The sequence below is a fragment of the Biomphalaria glabrata genome, chromosome 1, assembly GCF_947242115.1.
Source record: "Biomphalaria glabrata chromosome 1, xgBioGlab47.1, whole genome shotgun sequence".
In the NCBI taxonomy this organism is placed as follows: Eukaryota; Metazoa; Mollusca; class Gastropoda; family Planorbidae; genus Biomphalaria; species Biomphalaria glabrata.
Genome location: NC_074711.1, coordinates 31,079,579 through 31,100,668, shown reverse-complemented (window position 1 = coordinate 31,100,668; position 21,090 = coordinate 31,079,579). Strand labels below are relative to the sequence as shown.

General features: G+C 34.4%; 1 protein-coding gene and 1 long non-coding RNA gene across 2 annotated transcripts; both read right to left on the bottom strand.

The window, feature by feature from the left end:
• Nucleotides 1-331: 331 nt before the first annotated feature.
• LOC106051566 (protein FAM136A-like) lies at nt 332-20,140 on the bottom strand. The gene is made up of 3 exons (XM_056032318.1): nt 19,982-20,140; nt 2,037-2,177; nt 332-750 (listed from the first exon to the last, which is right to left on the bottom strand). Exons 1-3 carry the CDS (start codon nt 20,063-20,065, stop codon nt 553-555), a joined length of 423 nt encoding a protein of 140 aa, XP_055888293.1. The 5' UTR covers nt 20,066-20,140; the 3' UTR covers nt 332-552.
• On the bottom strand, nt 4,979-7,079 carry LOC129926708 (uncharacterized). The gene is made up of 2 exons (XR_008778414.1): nt 6,872-7,079; nt 4,979-5,146 (listed from the first exon to the last, which is right to left on the bottom strand). It is a non-coding gene; the product is annotated as an uncharacterized LOC129926708 (long non-coding RNA).
• Nucleotides 20,141-21,090: the final 950 nt, after the last annotated feature.

Below are 21,090 nucleotides of genomic sequence, written 5' to 3'. Positions count from 1 at the left end.
TATCCGGCGGCCGTGCTGCGCTACGATTGAAATAGTTGATATAAGCATACGTTCATTTTATCCTTAAAAAAAAACAAAAAACCGACCGGCATTACGCTTCCTCCCATAGTCACGTGAATTTTTTCAGTTTTTATTCATTAATTGTATGTTCTTAGGGATGGTGGGAAAAGTACAATAATATGTTTTACAGTTCGTTAACTTTATTAGTGTACTAAATATGCTACATAGTAGCTTATGATATAATCTCCATTTATTTTTTGTTTTAAATTTTGGGCAAATTTAAAATGATTATGTAACATAATAAAGCATAGAATAACACCATATGAGATGATTGCTTGTGTAACCTTTACAATATACATACAAAACTTATTGTATATGTGCAAAGTAGTTTATTTTCTTTTTATCAAATCATTAATAAAATTATCACCCAAGTCATCAATGGAAAAAAACAACATTCCAATGCTTATATAATGTATGAACAAGGCATTCACTCAACATCTTGCATGCCACTAAAATTGACTTCTTTTATAACACAAAAAAACAAACTATGAACTAAAAATTTCTATTTTTCAAAGTTTCGAGCATTTTTTTTGTCAGTGCAGGAACTAGTTCCACATGTTTATCAGCACACTGAATAACACATTTCTCTAAAGTATGTCTAGTTTTTTCAACATCTCTATCTGATGGCTTAGCTGGGAGTTCATCACGTATTTTATCCTGACAGCTCATTGCACAACGTTGCAAGCGATTCTAAAAAAAGAATTAAAAAACAAAACATTATTTCATTTTTACACAAAAATAGCTATCAAAGCAAGTTATCATGAATCAATGAAATAATGTATATGGTTCAATTATTAGGGTGAATCACAATAAATTGTATTATAAAATGGATATAGATATAGAACATTTTGAAAATCTGTCAAATCGATGCAAGGTGATTAATGATAAACAAAACGTTATTTATTTATTTGCAAATATAATATAACAGAAATTTAATAGCAATATATATTGGAGACTTTTGGGATCATTAGGGCTCCTCTGAGTCCACCCAGCTCTAGTGGGTACCTGACATTAGTTGGGGGAAAGTAAAGGTGGTTGGTTATCATGCTGGCAACATGACACCCTCCTTACCTTGGGCCACCGAAACAGATAAAATTACATCATCTACCCTATAGATCTCAAGGTCTGAAAGAGTAACTTTATATATTGGAGACCAAAAACAATGCATCTTATCAAATATGCAATTTAAAAAAATGGACTAATAAAAGTTATCATCAGATTGTAACTTACAAAACCCTGAAAACTTTTCATTTTCATTAGTATTCTTCGGAAACCAACCTAAATGTGGTTAGTGTATAAACTATCATATGCTAAATAAATATTAGAAAATACCGGTATATAAATAAAGAATTCACCATTCTAATAATAAATTAGTAATGCACTATTTCTAAAACATGGATTGAAAAACAAAATCTCTGTACATCTAATATATATATTATTGAAAGTATGTGTATATATATATAAAAATCAAAACTGTTTGACCAATCTTGATAAAATTTGGCATAAATGTTGCTTAGATCATGGGTGAGACTGTAGTGTATGTTTAATGTCCCCAACCCCACAATTGGAGGGTCCTAAATAGAAAATAAGTACCTAATTGCATCTCTATTAAAGAACAAATCGGGTAACCCCATTTTCACAGTATTTTTTATTAGAATATGAATACATCGGCTGAACGGGTAAACCCATTTTCACACTCTACTTTTATTTTCGTGGCAAAATATAAAAATGTGAAGGGAACATTCTCTATGCCTGACATAGTTCTAGGTTCAATCTATAAGATCAGTAATACCCAAATTAAAGCCTGCAGGCTGCGGGTCATATCCAGATAGTACTATATTTATATATTATATACTATGATCATGATTAAATGAATATATATATGCTATAGGCTCTAAACAGCTTAAGCTGGACATCTTAGAAGAAAAAAAGGATTGAAATAATGTAAAGGAAAAATGCTTTCGTTAAGTTAATACCTGAAATATCTCAATTTCATTCTGTAAATATGCCTGAGCTTTGTTCACATCTTTGGAGCAATTATCTATACATCTTTGTACATCTTCTAGGGAAGCTTTGCTGTCTTGACAACATTTAGCACTACACTGATACATGTCAACCTGGACATGATGAATAAACAAAAAAAAAAAAAGCATGATATATTTATCATATAATTAAAGGGGGGAAAAAAGGACAACAAACAACTGAAATACAATAATAATTAATAGCTTCATTGTAATTTTTTTAAAGTGAAAAACTAAAATGGAAAGTAAAGACATTTTACTCTAGTTAGCATAACATTTAGGATTAAGTGTATCAGAATACACTTGATAAGTCAGAAAGGGAACACACATACTGTATGCATTATAATGAGAAGGCAAGAGAAAGAATGAAGCCTTAAATGAACTATTTTTGTTTTTAAATCACAAAAAGAATTAGACCGAGTTAATGAATTCACCAATGAAAAGAAAACCATATATATTTTATTTAAATTAGTACATTCTTCTACATGTTTTAGGTTCTAGTAAGAAGACTACATACATCTGTGTGAATATATGACACCATTGAAAGGACAAAAGTAAAAACTTTTTTTTTTAAATTCAAGCTTGTTTCTAAAGCAATAATAGATTTTTGTTTAATTTTTTATTTGAGCTAAACTTGAAAAAGTAACTATTATTTAAAGACCAACTGAAGAGGTTTTGGGGTCAGACGCGGAAACCGGTGTTATACTTTTTTTTAGATTCATAATGCTTAAAAAAACATACATACGAAATTTTAGACATATATTCTTTGTAATTATTTAGATATAAGCAATTTAATGTGAGTTTTAGGGACTATTAAATTTCACAATCTCGAAGCCATTCGAGATCAGTATTTCCCAGACAACCAAGGTCGATGACGTAGTTTAAGGGAAATTAGGTCAAATTTTTCAGTTTATGGCTTAGCGTATTTCCCTATTCCTTTTTACAGGAATGCATGTTTCTGAAAACAAAGGCGACTAAAACACACAAATTTATATAAAGTGGATGTTAGAGTTGTGGAAATTAGGTCAAATCACGCAATTTATGGCTTTGCATGTTAGATCTACTGAATTCTACTGTTTGTCGGCTTATTCTTGATCTAGTCAAGCGAACAGCGTTTCAGCCCACGCAGTACCGCGCGCCTCAATTCGTTTTAGTCAAGTTACGCAATTTATGGCTTATGTTACTGCTTCAGGCGTATTCTAGTTCTACATCTACTGCTTTTGATCAAGAGCTAGATCTTCTTTTCTCAGATCATTAATGATGTCTGAAGTAGACCTAAATTTAATTAGATGAAGTCTAGATCTAGTAATAGTAGTAGGCCTATTGGATATTTAGAGATTAGACCTATCTATATAGATCTATCTAGACTGATCCGATCGAGGTGCTGGGCCTAGATCTAGAAAAACAAAGTTTAAAATTATATACTCTATCTATAATACACTTAATAGTGATTATTAACTTATAGTCGTGCCTAAATAGGCCAAATATGGGGAAAAAACAATTATTACAATGTTGAGCTCATTCAATGTAGTTATTGTAGTACACGATTATATTTAGTTTGAATCTAGAGTCACAACCTCGTACAACACTAGCAAATAGCTTTAACCTTAACCTAGACTTAAAGGTAGTCTGATTTAGATCTACTAGATCTAAATTTCTAAAAACAGGCAAAAATTAGACCTAGATCTACCAATTCTATATTATTATTAATATACGAAATATGGATTGTGATTTGTTGATTTGAGGCACATCGGCACAATTTAGGCCATGTCGTGCCTGCAGTCCCTTAAGGACTACTCTCTCTCTAAACAACAAGGGCCAGATTCTATACAGTCATATAATTAAAATTAAGGTCTATTCACAGTTAAAATAGTAAAGGTAGTAAAAATTTAAATATTTGGTAAAAATCTAATGTAAATAGTGCATGTTCACAAATTCAGAAATCAGATCTTCGTAGATAGCCCCACTTCCCGAACGAAATATGGATTTTGTTACACTCTTACTTAAATAGTTCTATAAATCTATATGTAAAAATTGAATTTTCATTCATCTCACGAATAGAATCATTAGATAGTTAAGTTAGCAAGTTAATCTGTAACTGTAACAAAGTTTTAAATTATGTTTAGACTATAAATAGAAGAGATTATCCTACTGGAAAAGGAGTTGTTGTTTTTTTTCTTTTTTCTGGGAAGTGGAAAATAAATTGTAGCATCAATATAATATTCAGTAATGCATATAGGCTACTGTTGATGTAGTTATGCAACTCATTTTATTAAATTTTAGTAACCCAATTATTGCCAGTTAATCACTGAATATATATTTTTTTTTTTTTTTAAATTAAAAAATGCAGAGCTATTCATAATTTACAGTGTTAAATAAATAAGGCTGGCAGTCGAGTCGAAAGATTAATGAGGAATGCAGTATTTTCCATGGCTACGCAGCCCTATCTGGTGGTCAATTTAAATGTTCTTTACGACGTCTACGTCTTCCCTCGGCAGTGGATTTTCTTTTGGCCTCTAATATCTATTCCACCTTGCAATTTCTAATAAATAGCATCATTCGAAGAATGAGATCCAACTCTTATTTTTTTTTAATGTAACCCCTTTACAGATCAAGTCATCATTGCAATGGACATTCAAAACTGCAATAACATAGAAATTATCAAAATTTCAATACGTTTCGAAACGCAGAAAGTTGTGTGGTTTGCGCTCCGAATTGTCTTCTCTGTGGTCTCAGGTTCAAACATTGACCACTGCCATTAACTAACATCCTGCTGGAGTTTTGGGCTATGACATAATAATATTAAATCCTGATTCGAAGCTTTGTCTAAACCTAGCAAGTGAAAAAGAACATACTAAAATAATGTTGTGTGTATAATGAAGAACTCTATTACAATGTGATTTTGTATTTACATTTATTGGTATTTATTATATAAAATTAAATTGTAGAATGTTTCTGTGATTTGTTTCACAATAGAAACAGGGAATATTAACTCTTCTTGTATTTCCAAAATGATGAAAGATCCATCTAGTAAACTTGTCTGTATGCCACATGTCATATGTTTTCTGTAAAATAGATTTTTAAAAATTTATTTATTAACATTTATACTTAATTATGTATACATATATATAGAACTAGTGGTTATATATATATATATTATATGTTATACTGATTATCTGATCTAACATTAACATCTAACTCTTATTGTTCTTAATAATAATAAATTACTCTACTCTAGGTAGGTACCCTAGGCAATATAATATATTTAAGACCAGGGCCGGTCTTAAGCCACTGCAACCTATGCGGTCACAGTGGACCCTGCACTTTCATAGGCCCCACGCTAATTCTAGGTGTAATTGTTAAATTGCAATATATATATATACCGGTATATATAAAACCTGGAAATCTCATGAAAGCTCATAAAAATCTCATGAAAAATAGACAAAATTGTCATTTGTGGGTGTCATTCATTCTGGAAAACGCTAATCCTATGCGCAATAAAAGGCATTGTCAGCTTTTATGTAATAATCAGGCAAATTTTCACTTTAATAGGAAGTTTCCATACTTTATTTACTTTAATAGTGACTGGCATATTAATATGCCATAGGTTGCAAAGTTTGTAAAGTAAAGTGAATTTGATCGTAATCTTGTAATTAGTAAAGATTGAATAAAATTCAAAGTCGAATTTTTTAAAAATACAAAAGCTTAATTTCCACTTATTATCCTTATTCCCACCCAGACTAGGCCCTGCGCAATCAGTTTCACATAAGGCCCCGCAATCGTTAGGACCGACCCTGTTTAAGTTTAAGACTTAAAGACATGTCACATATTTAATATTACCAATATAAATGATGACTTATTATTTTTTAGATCTAAAGTCTAGCCTTATTAATAAGTATAGTAAGGGCTAGTAGAGGGCTATATTAGAATTAGATCTTTTATGAATATATTCTATATAGATTTAGCTTAGGCTTTAGGTTTAGTCCTTGACTAATATAATATATTATATTTATTTATATCTATGAATAATCTTTATGCTAGGACACTACTCATTAGGTCTTATTACTCTTACAATTAGATCTAGTACTATTACAGAGATATACAAATTCAAGCATTAAAAAATGATTGCAACTGGGACTGGGCTTAAACTTAACATATAGATAGAGGCTAGTCTAGATTACTCTAGATCTACTTAAATCTACTAGTTTATAAACTATTACTCTAGTGTCTCTAGTATAAGTATTAAACTCTATTAGTATTACTACAAGTCAAAGTCAAGTATTATTATTATATAAACTAGATCTAGTGAATCTAGTGAGTGACTAGTAAAAGTGTTAGAAGTCTAGCTAGAATTAGATCTAGAGATAGATCTATCCATTTAGTTTTGTTATAATAAAAATTATAATAGACTTATAGTATACTTTTAGTATACTAGTATAGTTTATTATTATAATTTATACTAGATCTAGAATCTACTACTATCTAGAATCTAGATCTAGTCATAAGTGACTGTCTACCCCCTAGTAGTCTAAGTTAGTAAGTAGACTAGTGAGTCTAGTGACGTCTAGACTCTAGTCTAGCTAGTCCTATCTATCAATCTATCTATAATAACTATATTAATTAAATAGTCTGCTCTATAATTTTTTAGAAAAGTAGAAGAGTTATCTTCGGGGCATTTTGGTGCATTCCATGATAAGTATCATTTAAAAATGTTTGACAGCTAGATTTTGATAAGTATATCATCTGAATCGCTATCAATAACGTATCCAGCCATGTCTATTTTTATTTACATTTTCTCAGTCCATTACAAGACGTCACTTCCGGTTTCGGCCATTGAAGCTGATTTTCAAATCTCGTTATTTTTTCCACTTTCAAATTACTTTTTCTAATATAAATACGCTTTTCTAAAATCTCAAAATTTTAGGAACTAACTTTGATGCTATCTACTGTCTGAATCAATCGCTATCTCAATTTCGAAAAAAACCTCTTCAGTTGGTCTTTAAGGTCAATTGCACAAGCTCATTACAACCTCAACTATGAAACAAATTTAAGACTTGTTATCAAAAATCTAAGAAAAAACTTAAACAAAGAAACAAGCAGCATGTCAAGTTATTTTTTTTTACACTGGATCTTCCGTGCTGTTACAAAATACTCATTAATTTTATAATTAATGGCAATATAATATAAATAACATATAAATAATTGTTGTAAAATAGCCTTTTACAACAGAATACCCATACCTTTTTTTTTCTATAAAGGTCAACAAAGAATCCCATTCAAGCCCCAAAAAGGTTTCTACAACCAGTTCAATTTTATCTTTCCAATAGACAAAATATGTTGCATTTTTATCATAGCTATAACTCCAGATTTGAATATTAAACCACTGGCGTCTATTGAGATAGGATGCATGATTTTTGGGATTAGCCTAATACAGTAGGTTTTGTTTAGGGAGCTATTATTATTTTTAAAAATCTTTTCTTAAAGAAGAGCTCAACATGTCTTGTTCAGAACAAAAATGAGAGTGTAGAGACTTTCTTTTTAGTGAAAACCGGTATGTTTAACTTTTTTTTTTTAAAACTAACAGGCTAATAGCCTGGCTAATAAGTCCTTATGTGGGAAATTGAGTATTTTTAAAACTTGCTTTATTTTAAAGGCTTTAAAAGTAGGTATACGAAAAAATTTCAGTAGGCCTCTATTATGTTTTTTTTATTGTTTCTTCTGCAAATAGTATTATATATAGTATATAGATTTAACTTTTTTTAAAAACTAAATCATTTATGTAAATTAGATTTTACAATACTCAGTAGAATCAAGTAGGCCTAGCCCAACGTTCCTTGAGCCTTGAGGTAGACCTACACCTGAGTTTACAATAATTAGTAATTAGTGCTATTGGCATGCCAATAAAAATACTGGTACTAGTATATATATACAATTTATAATATAGATCTAGATTCTTATTTAGATCCTTATTTAGATTTATCAACTCTAGAGATCTAGTTTCTAATTCTAAACTAATCTAGACACTAGATTATCTTACTTCTTATCTTATCTATAATAGATCAATAGTATCATCTTGACTAGTCCTAGATCTATTCTACCCGAAACCTATACATTTAAGTTAAAGATCTATCTACATTATTCTACATCTATCTAGATTCAAATAATTCTATAAAATGGGAGGGAGGGAAAATAAAAAAAAATAAAAAAGGGGTTGGGGGTGGGTGGGTCGAGGTCCAATCTTATCTTCTGAAATACAGACGCTATTTCAAAAAAGAAGAAGATTACACCCTACTTTGATTTTCCTGGCTGACTCAGGCAACCTATTCCATGACTAATAGCACTAGGGAAGAAGCATTTGTACTAATTTGTCCTAGAATATGTGTTATGGTTGTAAGGAATGTGCCTTTTTCCTGTGTGTCTTAGAAGTATTTTATTTTATTAAATTTTGTTTTTGTATTTGAAGATTATGGTTCAGTGTTTTATGCATAATAGCTACTTTACTTTTAATAGGTTTCTAAATCTAGTGATTTTACTAAAGTTTTAGGCAAATGCAAAGGTGTTACTTTTGTCTATATTGACTAGATTTTATAGATCTACATAGAGTCTAATCTATTATAGATTCTAGATCTAGACAATTTAGTCTTTTAGATCTAGACTCTGGATTAAAGTAGATTAGATCTAGAGTAGTTTATTCTGGATATTACATGAATCCGTACAACTCGCTGTTTTTCTGGTCATTACATCTTTAATTTGATATTTAATATGAAACTAGCATGCTGTATAATGTGCGTGTCCATTTTCCAATGATTCTGACCTAATTTCCTTCCATTTAGCTGTCTTTTATGTAAGAAAAAAGAATCTTAAATTTGTAAGTCAGGTTGTTGTTTTTTCCTATGTTACCAGGATGACTTTACCTCTTCCTAGGGTTAAGACTATATTTTTTGGTTGGCTCTGTGGCATTTTACATCTCAAGAGACAATCTTTTCCCTTTGCAACTTCTTGTGTGACTAAAGAGGCCAATCCTTGATACACAGCTGCGATCGCAGGTTGGGCATATATAATCACCAGGCGCCGTTGCATTTCACTCTTCTTTCTGCTTCTGTTGTGTATGACATCTGCAATCTGTGACCCTTCCTTTATGCTCTCTCTCTATGTGGATCTGTCCAGTGCCACCTCTTCCCAGTTGCCAGTGTCGATTTTGAAGAGCTTCATGTCACGTTTGCATACATCCGTATAACGTAAAAGTGGTCGACCAGCAGCTCTCCTGCCTTCTATTAGATCGCCATACAGGATGTCCTGTGGAAGTCGACCTACTGGAATTCTATGAACGTGGCCAAGCCAGCCAAGGCGTCTGCTGCTGATAACAGAGCGGATGCCCTGGCACCCTGCTCTTTGTAGCACTTCTTCATTGGTTATCTTATCTTGCCACCTTATTTTAAAGATCCGCCTTAGGCATCGGAGGTGGAAGACATTCAGCTTTTTTTCCTGCCATGAGTAGGTTGACCATGTTTCACTTCCGTACAGTAAGGTGCTCAACACACAGGTCCGGTAGACTAGGGCTTTAGTACTGCTAGTCAGCAATATGTTGTCCCAGACTCTTTTCTGCAACCGTGACATGGTGGCCATTGCCTTGGCTATCCTGTTGTTTATGTCTTTATCCAGTAGTGTTGTTGGATATGATGGAGCCAAGGTAACAAAAGTGATCAACAATTTCTAGTGGTTGGCCATTAATGCTTACTTGAGGTGCAGTGTTTGTGTTTTGGACAAGTATCTTAGTCTTGCTTTGACTGATGTTTAAGCCGAACTTCTGGCAAGCAGCAGACAGTTTGTCAACCAGGGACTGTAGCTGAATATCAGAATCAGCCACAATAGCTGCATCATCAGCATATAGGAGTTCCCTGACGAGTAGCTTCCTTACCTTGGTTTTTGCCCGCAGCCTTGATACATTAAATAGTTTTCCAGAGGATCTTGTATGGAGAAACACACCTTCGTTTATGTCGTTGTACACATAATGCAGTAGACAGGAGAAGAATATGCCAAACAGAGTAGGTGCGAGCACACATCCCTGCTTGACACCACTGCAAACCTCAAAAGGTGCTGATTGGGCTCCATTGAATTTGACAGTACATTTAGTTTCCTCGTGAAAACACTCAATGAACTTCAGTAGTTTGGGAGGGCAACCTATTTTCCTCAGGAGTTTGAAAAGGCCACTTCTGCTGACCATGTCAAAAGCTATAGTCAGATCAACAAAAACAATGTAAAGGGGTCTGTCTCTCTCTGAATTTTTCCTGCAGTAGTCGTAGAGAAGATATCATGTCTATAGTGGATCTACCACTCCTGAATCCACACTGAGACTCTGGGTAGACTCTAGAAGCTATCACTTTCAGCCTGGATAGTGCCACTCTAGCAAAGATCTTGCCCACTATACTGAGGAGAGAGATACCCCTGTAATTGTTGCAGTCACTCCGATCCCCTTTGTTCTTGTATATTGTGACTATAGTTGCGTCACGCATGTCCTGTGGGACATGACCTGTTTCCCAACAGCGGCAGAGGAGAATATAGAGTTCAGGGAGCAGGAGTGATTCGTTGACTTTCACTACTTCCACTGGGATACCATCACTCCGAGGAGATTTCTATTTTTTATGCAGTTAATTGCTTTTTTGAGGTCACTAAGGCTCGGAAGCTCATCTAGGCATTCCAGTACTGGAAGATCTGGTAGAGAAGCCAGGGCGACATCGTCTACTGTATTCTGTGTGGCATAGACTTCGAGGTAGTGTTCTGTCCATCGTTCTAGCTGCTTGGTTTGATCTGTAATTTTTTCTCCTGATTTGGATAGAAGGGGGGGGGGGGGGGAGGCTTAGACACTGTTGGACCCAGGGCCGCTTTAATGCCATCAAATAGAGCTTTGCTATTTCCTGAGTGGATACTGTCTTGGATTCTGTTGAAGGTATCCCTCCAAAAGTTGTTAGCACATTTTCTAGCCATTTGTTTCGCCTCTATATTAGCACTTTTGAAGGCCTCCAAAGATTTTGGACTAGGCTTTGTCTTGTGAGCGAGGTGTGCAGATCGCTTTTTCTCGATGCAAGGTTCCATATGTGCTAGATTCACCTCAAACCAGTCTACATGTTTGTGTTTTTGAGGCCCAAAGGCGGTGATTGCCGAACTGTAGATTACATCTCTTAATTTCTCCCATCTTATAGAGATGTCTTCATCACTTAACGAGGGGATTGAAGTGTTCAGGAGCTCGCCAAAGAGTGCACACTTCTCTGGGTCACCTACATGGTTGACGTTAATTCGCCTAGTTCTGGGTTGAGTGAAAGTATAAGCCTTCTTGAGAAGTAGTTTGATTTTGCTTAGCACTAGTGAATGGTCTGAGTTGCAGTCCGCACTATGGTATGAACGGGTGTGGATGACACTTTTCAGATCCATCCTTCGGGTGATGCAGAGGTAAAGCTGGTTGGCTAAGTCTATGCTAATGAGCTCGACAACATTTATTCTGTTTTTGGAGCTGATTTATTTGATTCATAAGCCAAGTTGTTTGATTCCATACAAAAAAAAATTAATAGGATACATATGTTTGTATTCAATTATGATTTTCTTACCTAAATTTACTTCAAACACTCAGTTTTGGACATCAATGTTCATGATCTTGTATTATATTTGTTTGTTGTTGTTTTTTTAAATGGGCAAATGTTTGGAGTGAGCTTGATACATCTAGTTAGATCTAGATTTATATATCTATAGAGAGAGAATATAGAGGATTCAGCTATTTAGGCAAGACTGGCCATCCTAGCATGTAATATATTACTACAAAAGATCATTTGTATTAGAAATTTATTGAATGAATAAACAAAAAACACAAATATTTAACACACATATAATCATGCAAACATAAAATAAGCCCAAAAGTCGGTGTAGAAGTCACTATCCCAGTGACCTAATTTTGGTAGAATAAGTGTGTTCATATATTTTTATTTTTTGTGTTCGTATTAATGCATAATTGATAATTTGAAAACATCTTTTATAATGACAATAATTTCATGTGAGGGGCTATGCCTGAGGATCTTAAAATTTAGTTAAATATCAATATAGAATTAAAATCTGAGTTTATTAATGCCTAAATATAGAGACTGTCCGAAATAAATTATGGTGTCTGGAATCAAATAATGTGGGTCTATTGTATAATGTGAGTTTATTGATGCTAAAATGAGCATTATAGAGACTGTTTGAAATAAATGTTGGTGTTTGTTATCAAATAATGTGTGACAAAATTTGTTTGAATTAAACGAAAACACATGGCCTCTTTCACCTTAAATATAATAACAAATATATAAAAGGCCCTTTAACGGTTAGGGCTAGGGGTACAATTCACAAATACAAGTAGTCATTCTTATTCTCCTGAAACTAAAGTAAAGTGTCTATAAAGAAGATTTTGATACTTTATTTTCTTTTCTATGTCAAACCATTATCAAATTTCATTTAATAAAATAATGCACTGTTAAAGTCAAACTTTGAATTTTTAGCCTATTCATTGCCCTACTGGTGTTAGAATAGCATAAAAACTTAAACGGTAAAACTTTACATCGAAGGACCCTAGTTTTTCAGGTCAATTATTTGGCAGCTGTCTATCCGCAGAGCGCGCCCGGTCACTGCCCCCCCTCTCTCTCTCTCCTCTTTTAGTACGTTAAATCGTAGATCTATGTAATATAGATTTAGATTTTTTTGTACAAATTATTCTTGGAATAACTATTAATATTTAGATGGTATTTTATGTTTTTAATTGGGGAATTTTAATTAATATATTATTAATTAATTATAGACCTACGTATCTTTGCTAAAAAAAATAATATTATAAATCTAATCGTGTGTTAACTGTTTTGTTTATTTTAAATACGTATTTTTCTGCCCTCGTTTTTTTTTTTAGAGTATGTAATCTTATTTTTCTACTTTAAAAATAATTATAATTATTAAATATGCAAGCAAAAAATGTGTATTTTGTATATTTTTAGGTTTGCGGAAATATAGGCACAGGGTTGACGCACTGCCGTAAATCCATAACTGGATTTTTATATTACGAGTACGCTAGAAATGGACATTTTGTTCACCATGACGAGGTTGCCGACTGTCTCCTTCTGTCTTGAAAGACAAAGGATGTAAATAATGTACTCACATGAAAAACTAGTTTGTGTTTCTTTTTGAGTCCACGAACAATCGGATCTTACTAAGTAAGCCCATTCCGAAGTGGCAAAGTTAGCCACTGTTCGTGTATCTGAATGCTCCTGTTTCAGGGCTATCTAACAGGGCTGCTTTCTTGTGCATCCCCTTCTTTATGGCAACTTCATTTCTTTCGCTATCAGCGAGGTTCGTACCAGCACGCTCAGTTTGTTCTGTTGTCCATCCTGCGCGATGTTCTCAAACTATTTGTTTATACCTGTAGTCGTCAAAGTTCACTTGCAGACATCTCTGTTGTTAAATCTTGTACGTTTCTTGGATGACAGTGAAGAGGAAGATAATATTTACAACAGACTGACTACCATCATACTCGACAGACTTAAAAAGAGAAAGATAGGGACGGCCCAGGAATATATGGCGCCGCAATTTGGAAGCAGATGTCAAGCAGATGGGCAAGACGTGGGGACAGTTGGAGACACACGCCCATAACCGAGACGCCTTGAAGAAGCTGGCTGGTGGCCTATGTCCCATAAGGGACCACAGGCAGAGATGAGATGATGATGGTCAACCATGTACATCTAATAATAGGCTTGCAATTCTTTGCACTATAAAAGGTTTGAATATTAGAAAGTTCTTCAACTTCGTACGAGTCAAAACTTTGATTTGGAATAAATAAATAAAAAATACGAGCAAGAGCATTATGAATCAACTGAATTTGCTGGGTATATTGGTGGTGAAACGCAGATATCTCAGGCCCTGCTCAGTCACGGTGAAAGACGGGGCATTTGAATACTTTTGTCCAAGCATATGGAATAAGAAAAGTGCCTTTATCGGCTTCATCAGTCTGTAGATGAGAGGCTCAGAGAAGAACAAGCAGGCTTCCAAAGAGGCAGAACATGTGCAGAGCAGATCTTCGTTCTACGAAATATCATAGAACAAAGTATTGAGAACCAATAATGGCTAACGATCAGTTTCGTAGACTTTAAGAAAGCGTTTGATAGTGTCCACCAAGAATCAGTATGGAAAATAGCTAGAGAATACGCATCCCAGAAAAAATCGTCCAGATCCTACGACACCTATACAGTCAGTCTAGTTGCTGTATTAAAACAGAAGAATTCACAACAGTTTTTTAGTATCGAGACAGGTGTGTGTGTGGGGGGCCTGAGCCGTAAGGGTAAACTATAGACAGAGTGCGTCAAAAAAATGTATACACACTTTGAAATGTCATAGACAATTTATTTCCCGTTCTACAATGCTAAATTTCAGCACATGGAAAGCTTAATGTCTAATTAGAAAAATAAATGTGAAGGTGGTTCTGTACCACACACAGTACCGGAGTGGCATGGAAGTAACTGCAACATGGCGGACGTGCGTTTGAGTTTTGAAGAGCGTAAGTCATCGACCTAAAGGGTCAATCATGGAGCAAATGTATCGGACACATGTCGGATGCAGCAGCTGACTCGGTAAAGCACCGGTATAGCCCTGGTGGGTTCATTCTGTACACCTGAATGGCTCGACCCTTGTTGGACTCGATGGCGGGTGGGGAGCACAAGTGATGAACAGCCACAATTGTCTATGGACAACAGAAAAAAAAACTACTTGCCCCAGATTTATGTCTGGGCAAGAAAGGAAGAATGGAAGAAAGAAAGAAGGAGGGCACAAGAAACTCTATCAAGCCATCATTTCTGGTGGCCAGGTGTACAGAAGAGGGGAAAAGCCTAACAAAGATGAGACCTTTTCTCATCTACAATGCATTTAAGGCAGTAGCTGGAGAGCCCAAGAGTGTATCAAAGTTGCACGAGTCATCTGAACTTCTCGTAGAAGTTGATAGCAAGATACACTCTAATGGGCTTCTACGATGCAGAAAAATCTGTGATCTCCATGTGGAAGTCATGCCACACAAGAGTCTGAACATTCGATGTCTATGCACCTGAGATGAACCCCAATTGGTAACAAGACTGGAAGGATTAGTCCTCCCGTAGAGCCTTGGAGAGAAACTCTTCTGTTAGGCGTAGTACCTTCAAGCTCCCATACAGGTTAAGTGACTGCAGACAAACTATCCCGCAGCTCTCAGAGCTGCATACACTCTTGCAAGAGACGCGCCACTGTCTCCACCGACTCTCCACAGTGTCGGCAACGGGCATCAAAATTTCTCCGGAACCTGGCAAAGTAAGCACCAACAGGGCAGTGCCCCGTTTTACACTGCGCAATGATAGATTGTTTCGACCTTTTTAGCCTCCACCATGGATAGTCGCGGTCCGGGCGACGCAAATGTTGCCAGACTCCACGGGCTTTGTTGGAGCCATCCCAGGATTTCAACCACTTGCCATGTACCCACTCTCGGATTAATGTCGTAGCTTGGTTAAACGTGTCTATGCACAGTAGCCTATAAAACACTTAGGCTGAAAATATGTAGTGATCATGTTTGTGACAATAAAATCTCCGATCGCGCCCCCCCCCCCTCAGACGTAGGGCCTGGGGTGCTTGCCCCATTAGCTACACCCTATGGCCGCTATTACTTCCTATCTCTCTTCCATTTTCTGCTTGGCTCCTTCCCGAGTGTACAGAATGTTTTTTTTTTAAAGCACTAACTGATATCTGTAACTGTTTATAAAACTCTAATATATATTGGAAATTAATTGGAAATGTGTAGGGGAAACGTAAATGAGAATGTGAATTGTGTTGGTCACATCTTATCAGGGGATGGAAGGTATTGACTTATCCAGGGGTGGGGGAGGTACTTGCGCCCCCCCCCCCACTCGCCCTGCAGTATGTTGGCCGATTTGGTGGGGTAGGGAATTAGTATATAATTTTCATATTATATCGCTACCCTTCTGGTATCTTGGCGAATTCTGTGGGATGGGAGGGTGATTTCATTTTCTGCCCTCCCCACTCTAGCCCTCTGAATGAGAGGGCGGTCAGAGTTTATGTAATTGCACATGAATTTATCATAATTATTTTAAGAAAAACTTTCTTTTGGAAAATTTATAATTTATACAAAGTTATTCAGTATAAGAGTAAAAATTGAGATGAGTTCTGAACCTTAATATTCTTTATATAGTCGCCTATTTGCAACCTTTACTCAATCTGATATTTTCTATTGTATTAATACATTTGGGACTATCACTCACAATTTATGCTTGAATGCTAAAAATGCAAAAAATTTAGAGTATAATCTAATTGGTCCACTTAATTTCTCCTCCCACATTTTTTTTTGTTTAGAACTTTGAATTATAGTTCTGCAACAAAACAAAGTTACAAACAGGCCTGTTGAACAAAATGTATCACTTACAAATGAGATTATTACTTAGGTGTCTGTGAGGGTGGGTCATGCATGGTAGGTGGTGGGGCGGGGGGCTCCATTCTGTCTAGCGCTATGTCATGTGCCAAATTGTCCAATGGGGAGAAATGGAGGAAAGGAACAACGTATGTATTAAGAGGATTGACCTTAATTACTGGATGGCATAGATATGTTAAAAAAGTGGACAAGATTAGAGGACGATAGCCACATAGCCGTAGGGAAAGAGCAAACATTCGCATGTATGTAAATAGAATGTATATACGGCCTACCGGCACCTTTTTCAATTTTGGGAAAAAATATTACTTCTCTTGTATTTTAACGTTTATTATTAATTTATTAGTGAGTACCGGCACCTATTTCTTTAGAAAAAAAAAAAAAAGCACCGAATAGAAGTAAGTATGATGCTGATACCATCCGCTTACCAGGCTAATTGACCCCACTTTTATTTGAAGGGGGGGGGGGTCAATATGTCCGTGTTTTATGGCTGACCGTCTATCAAGTTTGATAGCAGACGTGAGAAGAACTATTGCGCCGGAGAACAGAGATCCTATACGTTGGTTATGGTAAGACACAACAGTTGAAGATACATGAATCTTTTTAAGTAATAAATGTAGGTTTACATACTCAATACATACAATACATCATGAGCACACAGGCCATATAAGACAGATGGACATGTTGCGTAACTCTCTCGCCACATGCTAGACTGGCAACATCCACCCATCCCTTCCTATCACCCCCCCCCTGCTGTTTTTTCATGTAACCCTCACTTAAATGGTCAAATCACACACATTTGGATAACCCACGACAGATTTGCATGATTGGTTTGTTTGTCTTAAGTCACGTGTCCACGTTTTAGTTAGGGCAGTTTATTATCAAGCTATCCAACAGTGAACATCGCATCGTCGCTTTCCCTTTTTTATTCCTGATTGATTCGGATACAAAACCCAGTGTGAGTTTCAATCTTTTCAATTCTTTAGTTGTCTCATATAGTTTCATGTCATGATATAATAGATTATTCCGTTAGCTTATCTGCTTCTCACTTTTCCAACTGATTATTTTTTTCATAGTTTCCTATTCACTTAATGCTTACTTTATTACATTAGAAGTTAAAACTTACGTCACTTGACTTTGTCTCTATAAATATTTCTTTGATCATAAATTGGTACCTAGCTGTAATTCACTTAAACATCAGTGTAGAAAATGGGGAGACATATGTTATCATTATCTATTAATACTGTAATACAGTTGATATCAATTCACTTCACTGGTTTTATGTAAAAGCCTTAGAGTTGCATCTAGTCTCACTCTAGTGTAGCTGAAATAAGTATTTAATTTAATCATGACATTTGCGAAGTCTATGTGGACATAATAGTAGTCGCTATAGTTTAAATATATCATTTTTCTTACATACAACTAATGATGTAGCTCGAAACTATGTCTATCCCAAATTAATACCGAGCGCTCATTTATTATCGGTTCCCGAAGACAAAAGTGGACATAATGGTCATGGTAATCTATGTATCTTTCTTTACACAAAAGCCTCTATACAATTAATATTTGAGCGTTGTATGTTTTACGGTGGATTTCACAACTTGAAATAATTAAAAAAAAAAACATTTGTAGAGATCTGGCAGAAATAAGACCACTGTTCAATGAAACTGGAATTTTTTTAGTTGTGGGGTAAATTTTTAGCGTGTTATTTCCACTGTGACTCCAGTGTAGGCCTACTTTCCTAAATTTTATGCTTGAGAGCCACACGTTAGAACTGAATCACAAATATTCTTATATTTGAACATCTTCTAGTTTAGGCTTAGCTTTCATCTCTTTTTTTTTATATCTATATTCGTTTATACGGTTTAAATGCAACTGCAACTTATTTCATTTACATCAGCAATGAGCCTTTGTATTGTATAGCATATGTCTCCTCTACCGGCTTTAAATATAAAAAAAACAAAAACAGTTACATTTTAGTTAAAATGCCGGTAACTCCTCTATTGTCTGGTTCCAAGTCCAGAATGTGAAAGGAGGAGGGGCGAGCATATGTTAGGCTACACACTACTCTTCATAAACATCTAGCGGTATACCCATCTAGCTACTGTTATTGAAAATTGCGTGGATTTTAGATAAATATCTGTACTTATAAGGAAACCCATTAAGTTTAATTTAATTTGAAAATAAAATAAAGAATATGTTGCACATATACGAAACCCAGTATGATTGGTTTACTTCATAGACTATGGTTTACTTTAATTTTAAAGTAAAATTACATTAAATCAATAAATTAAAAAATAATAATTTAGGTCTGTAAAACATTACAAATGAAAAAAAAAATAGTGTCAGCAAAAATATATAAATATAGGCCTATAACCCGTACATATATATGATAACAGTACCATACATTTGTGACACAAACAAACAAAAAAAAACAAATTAAAAAAATAAAGATTAATTCATTCTCATTATTTATTTTTTATAGCCTTTTAAATATTTTTTTTATTACATAATATAGATCCAGAGTTTTCATGTCATTAGCGAATGACTAGATCTATCACGAACTATTAGGCCTACATGATACTACCGACACTGTCTAGCCGGTAGTGACCTTGTGACCTGATTACCGTAGCGATAGACAGCGCGGTGCTGCCACTTGCGTAACATTCTTTAAAAGGGTCCTTCGATGTAAAGTTTTACCACTTAAACTACTATAGACTATAGATCTAGCTAAAGAATCTATCTACATCTAGATCTAGTTCTGTAGTTCAAGTTCATGTCACACATCATGTGACATGTGTTTCATTTCAGATGATCTAGAATTCTAGATCTAGATTCCTAGATATATATAATATTATAGATTAATAGTTTATACTATTAAATTACTATCTGACAAGCCGTCATAAGCCATGTTGGCAGTTAGTAATGAGTTGGCATTGTAACTTGTTGGTATGATTAAGTATGAAGTAACTTAGTAAGTTAAGTTAAGGACATTATTATTGAATTATTCATTATAATCATGATTATTAAATATTTGTCTTCTGCTTCTACTACTTCTAGTCCTAGTAAAATCTAGAATCTAGTAGAAATCATCATCAGAAATGGTTTATGATGTAGCTGTCACTGACTGTAGCTTATCACTTTAACTGAATTTTCTTAGCGCATCTCTTGTCTTAACACAAGACGTCAAGAACTTTGTCTTGACTGACTTGGTACTGTGTCATCATCATAATCATGTTTATGAACTTATGTCAGTTATGTGCATGTCACAAGGTTCAAGTGTGATATAAAAAAAAAAAAGCAGACCGAAGGTCAAACGTTTAAGTTTATATCTCTAGATCTAGTACGTTTAGCTTTAGATCTAGAGTAGTCTATCTCTGAGATTATAGATCTAATAAAAATTTTGTTGAAGACCTTTTTTGTTTTCACGAACCTGCATTTTTCGCAAGCATTCAGTATCTAGGCTATTAACCATTTTTGAAATAGCTTCTTCCACACGCGCCTGTGCTCCGTCCATTTTTAACAACAAATCAGTTCGGCAGTAAAAGTTGTCCGCAATTTTAAAATGTTTTTGGTTACTTTAGAATAATCTAGATCTATGTATAGATCTAGATTTTATATTTAGTATTCTAGATCAAGATCTAGACATATATAGATCTATATCTCTAGATAAGATCAAGATATCTAGAGACAACAAAAAATTTTTTTGAATACAATTCCTTCTTTATGAAGCTGATGACTCTTTGTAAAACAGTAAGAGTGATTGTTATACTTTACACTTGATAACTAATGATACCTGTCACTTGATAAATCTAGACTATATTTGAAGAAAAAAAAATGAAACCATACACACTACACAGATATAGAATATAGCGGCGAAAGTATAATATAGGTCTATGAATGAAACATTTTTACCCCCACTCTAATTCCACCCGTCCCTCCCTCCCTTTTAAAAAAGAAAAATGGTTAAGCACATCATTTCTGAGTTAGTAACATTCTAATGATAGGCATCGGCATACAGATTCAAACCATAGACTATATATAAAATAGTCTATGATTCAAACTTAGAAGACTGTGCGCAAAATGTATTTATTTATTTAACTCACTATGAATACATGCGGGAATATCCGCTGAATGTATGTGCGTTCAAGATATAAAAATTATAGATTGTCTAGACCTCAAGCCAAATTTAAATTATTTTTTTAAATACGCATACTTAGAAAAATTATCACGGTGAAACCAGAGTTTTCCCAGTGTAGGTCTAACTGTCAAATTTCTAGGAAATCTTAATTAAATATTTTTTTTTTGTAAGCCTTAAGTCTAGTATTTTTAGATCTATGTTATTAAAAATAAACAAAAAGAAACTTGCTTTTTCTTTTCAAATCGCAAAAAGTAGAACTTTATACCCATATTGAGCTGTGAATAAGTTGGTTGGTTTGCAATTTCGCGGCTGTGTGTATGTGTTGAAGTTAATTTCTATTAAGTATTGTTAAAGAGCTAGTTGTCGCGCCTTTCTTTTTTGCTGCGTTATATCAATGTTTT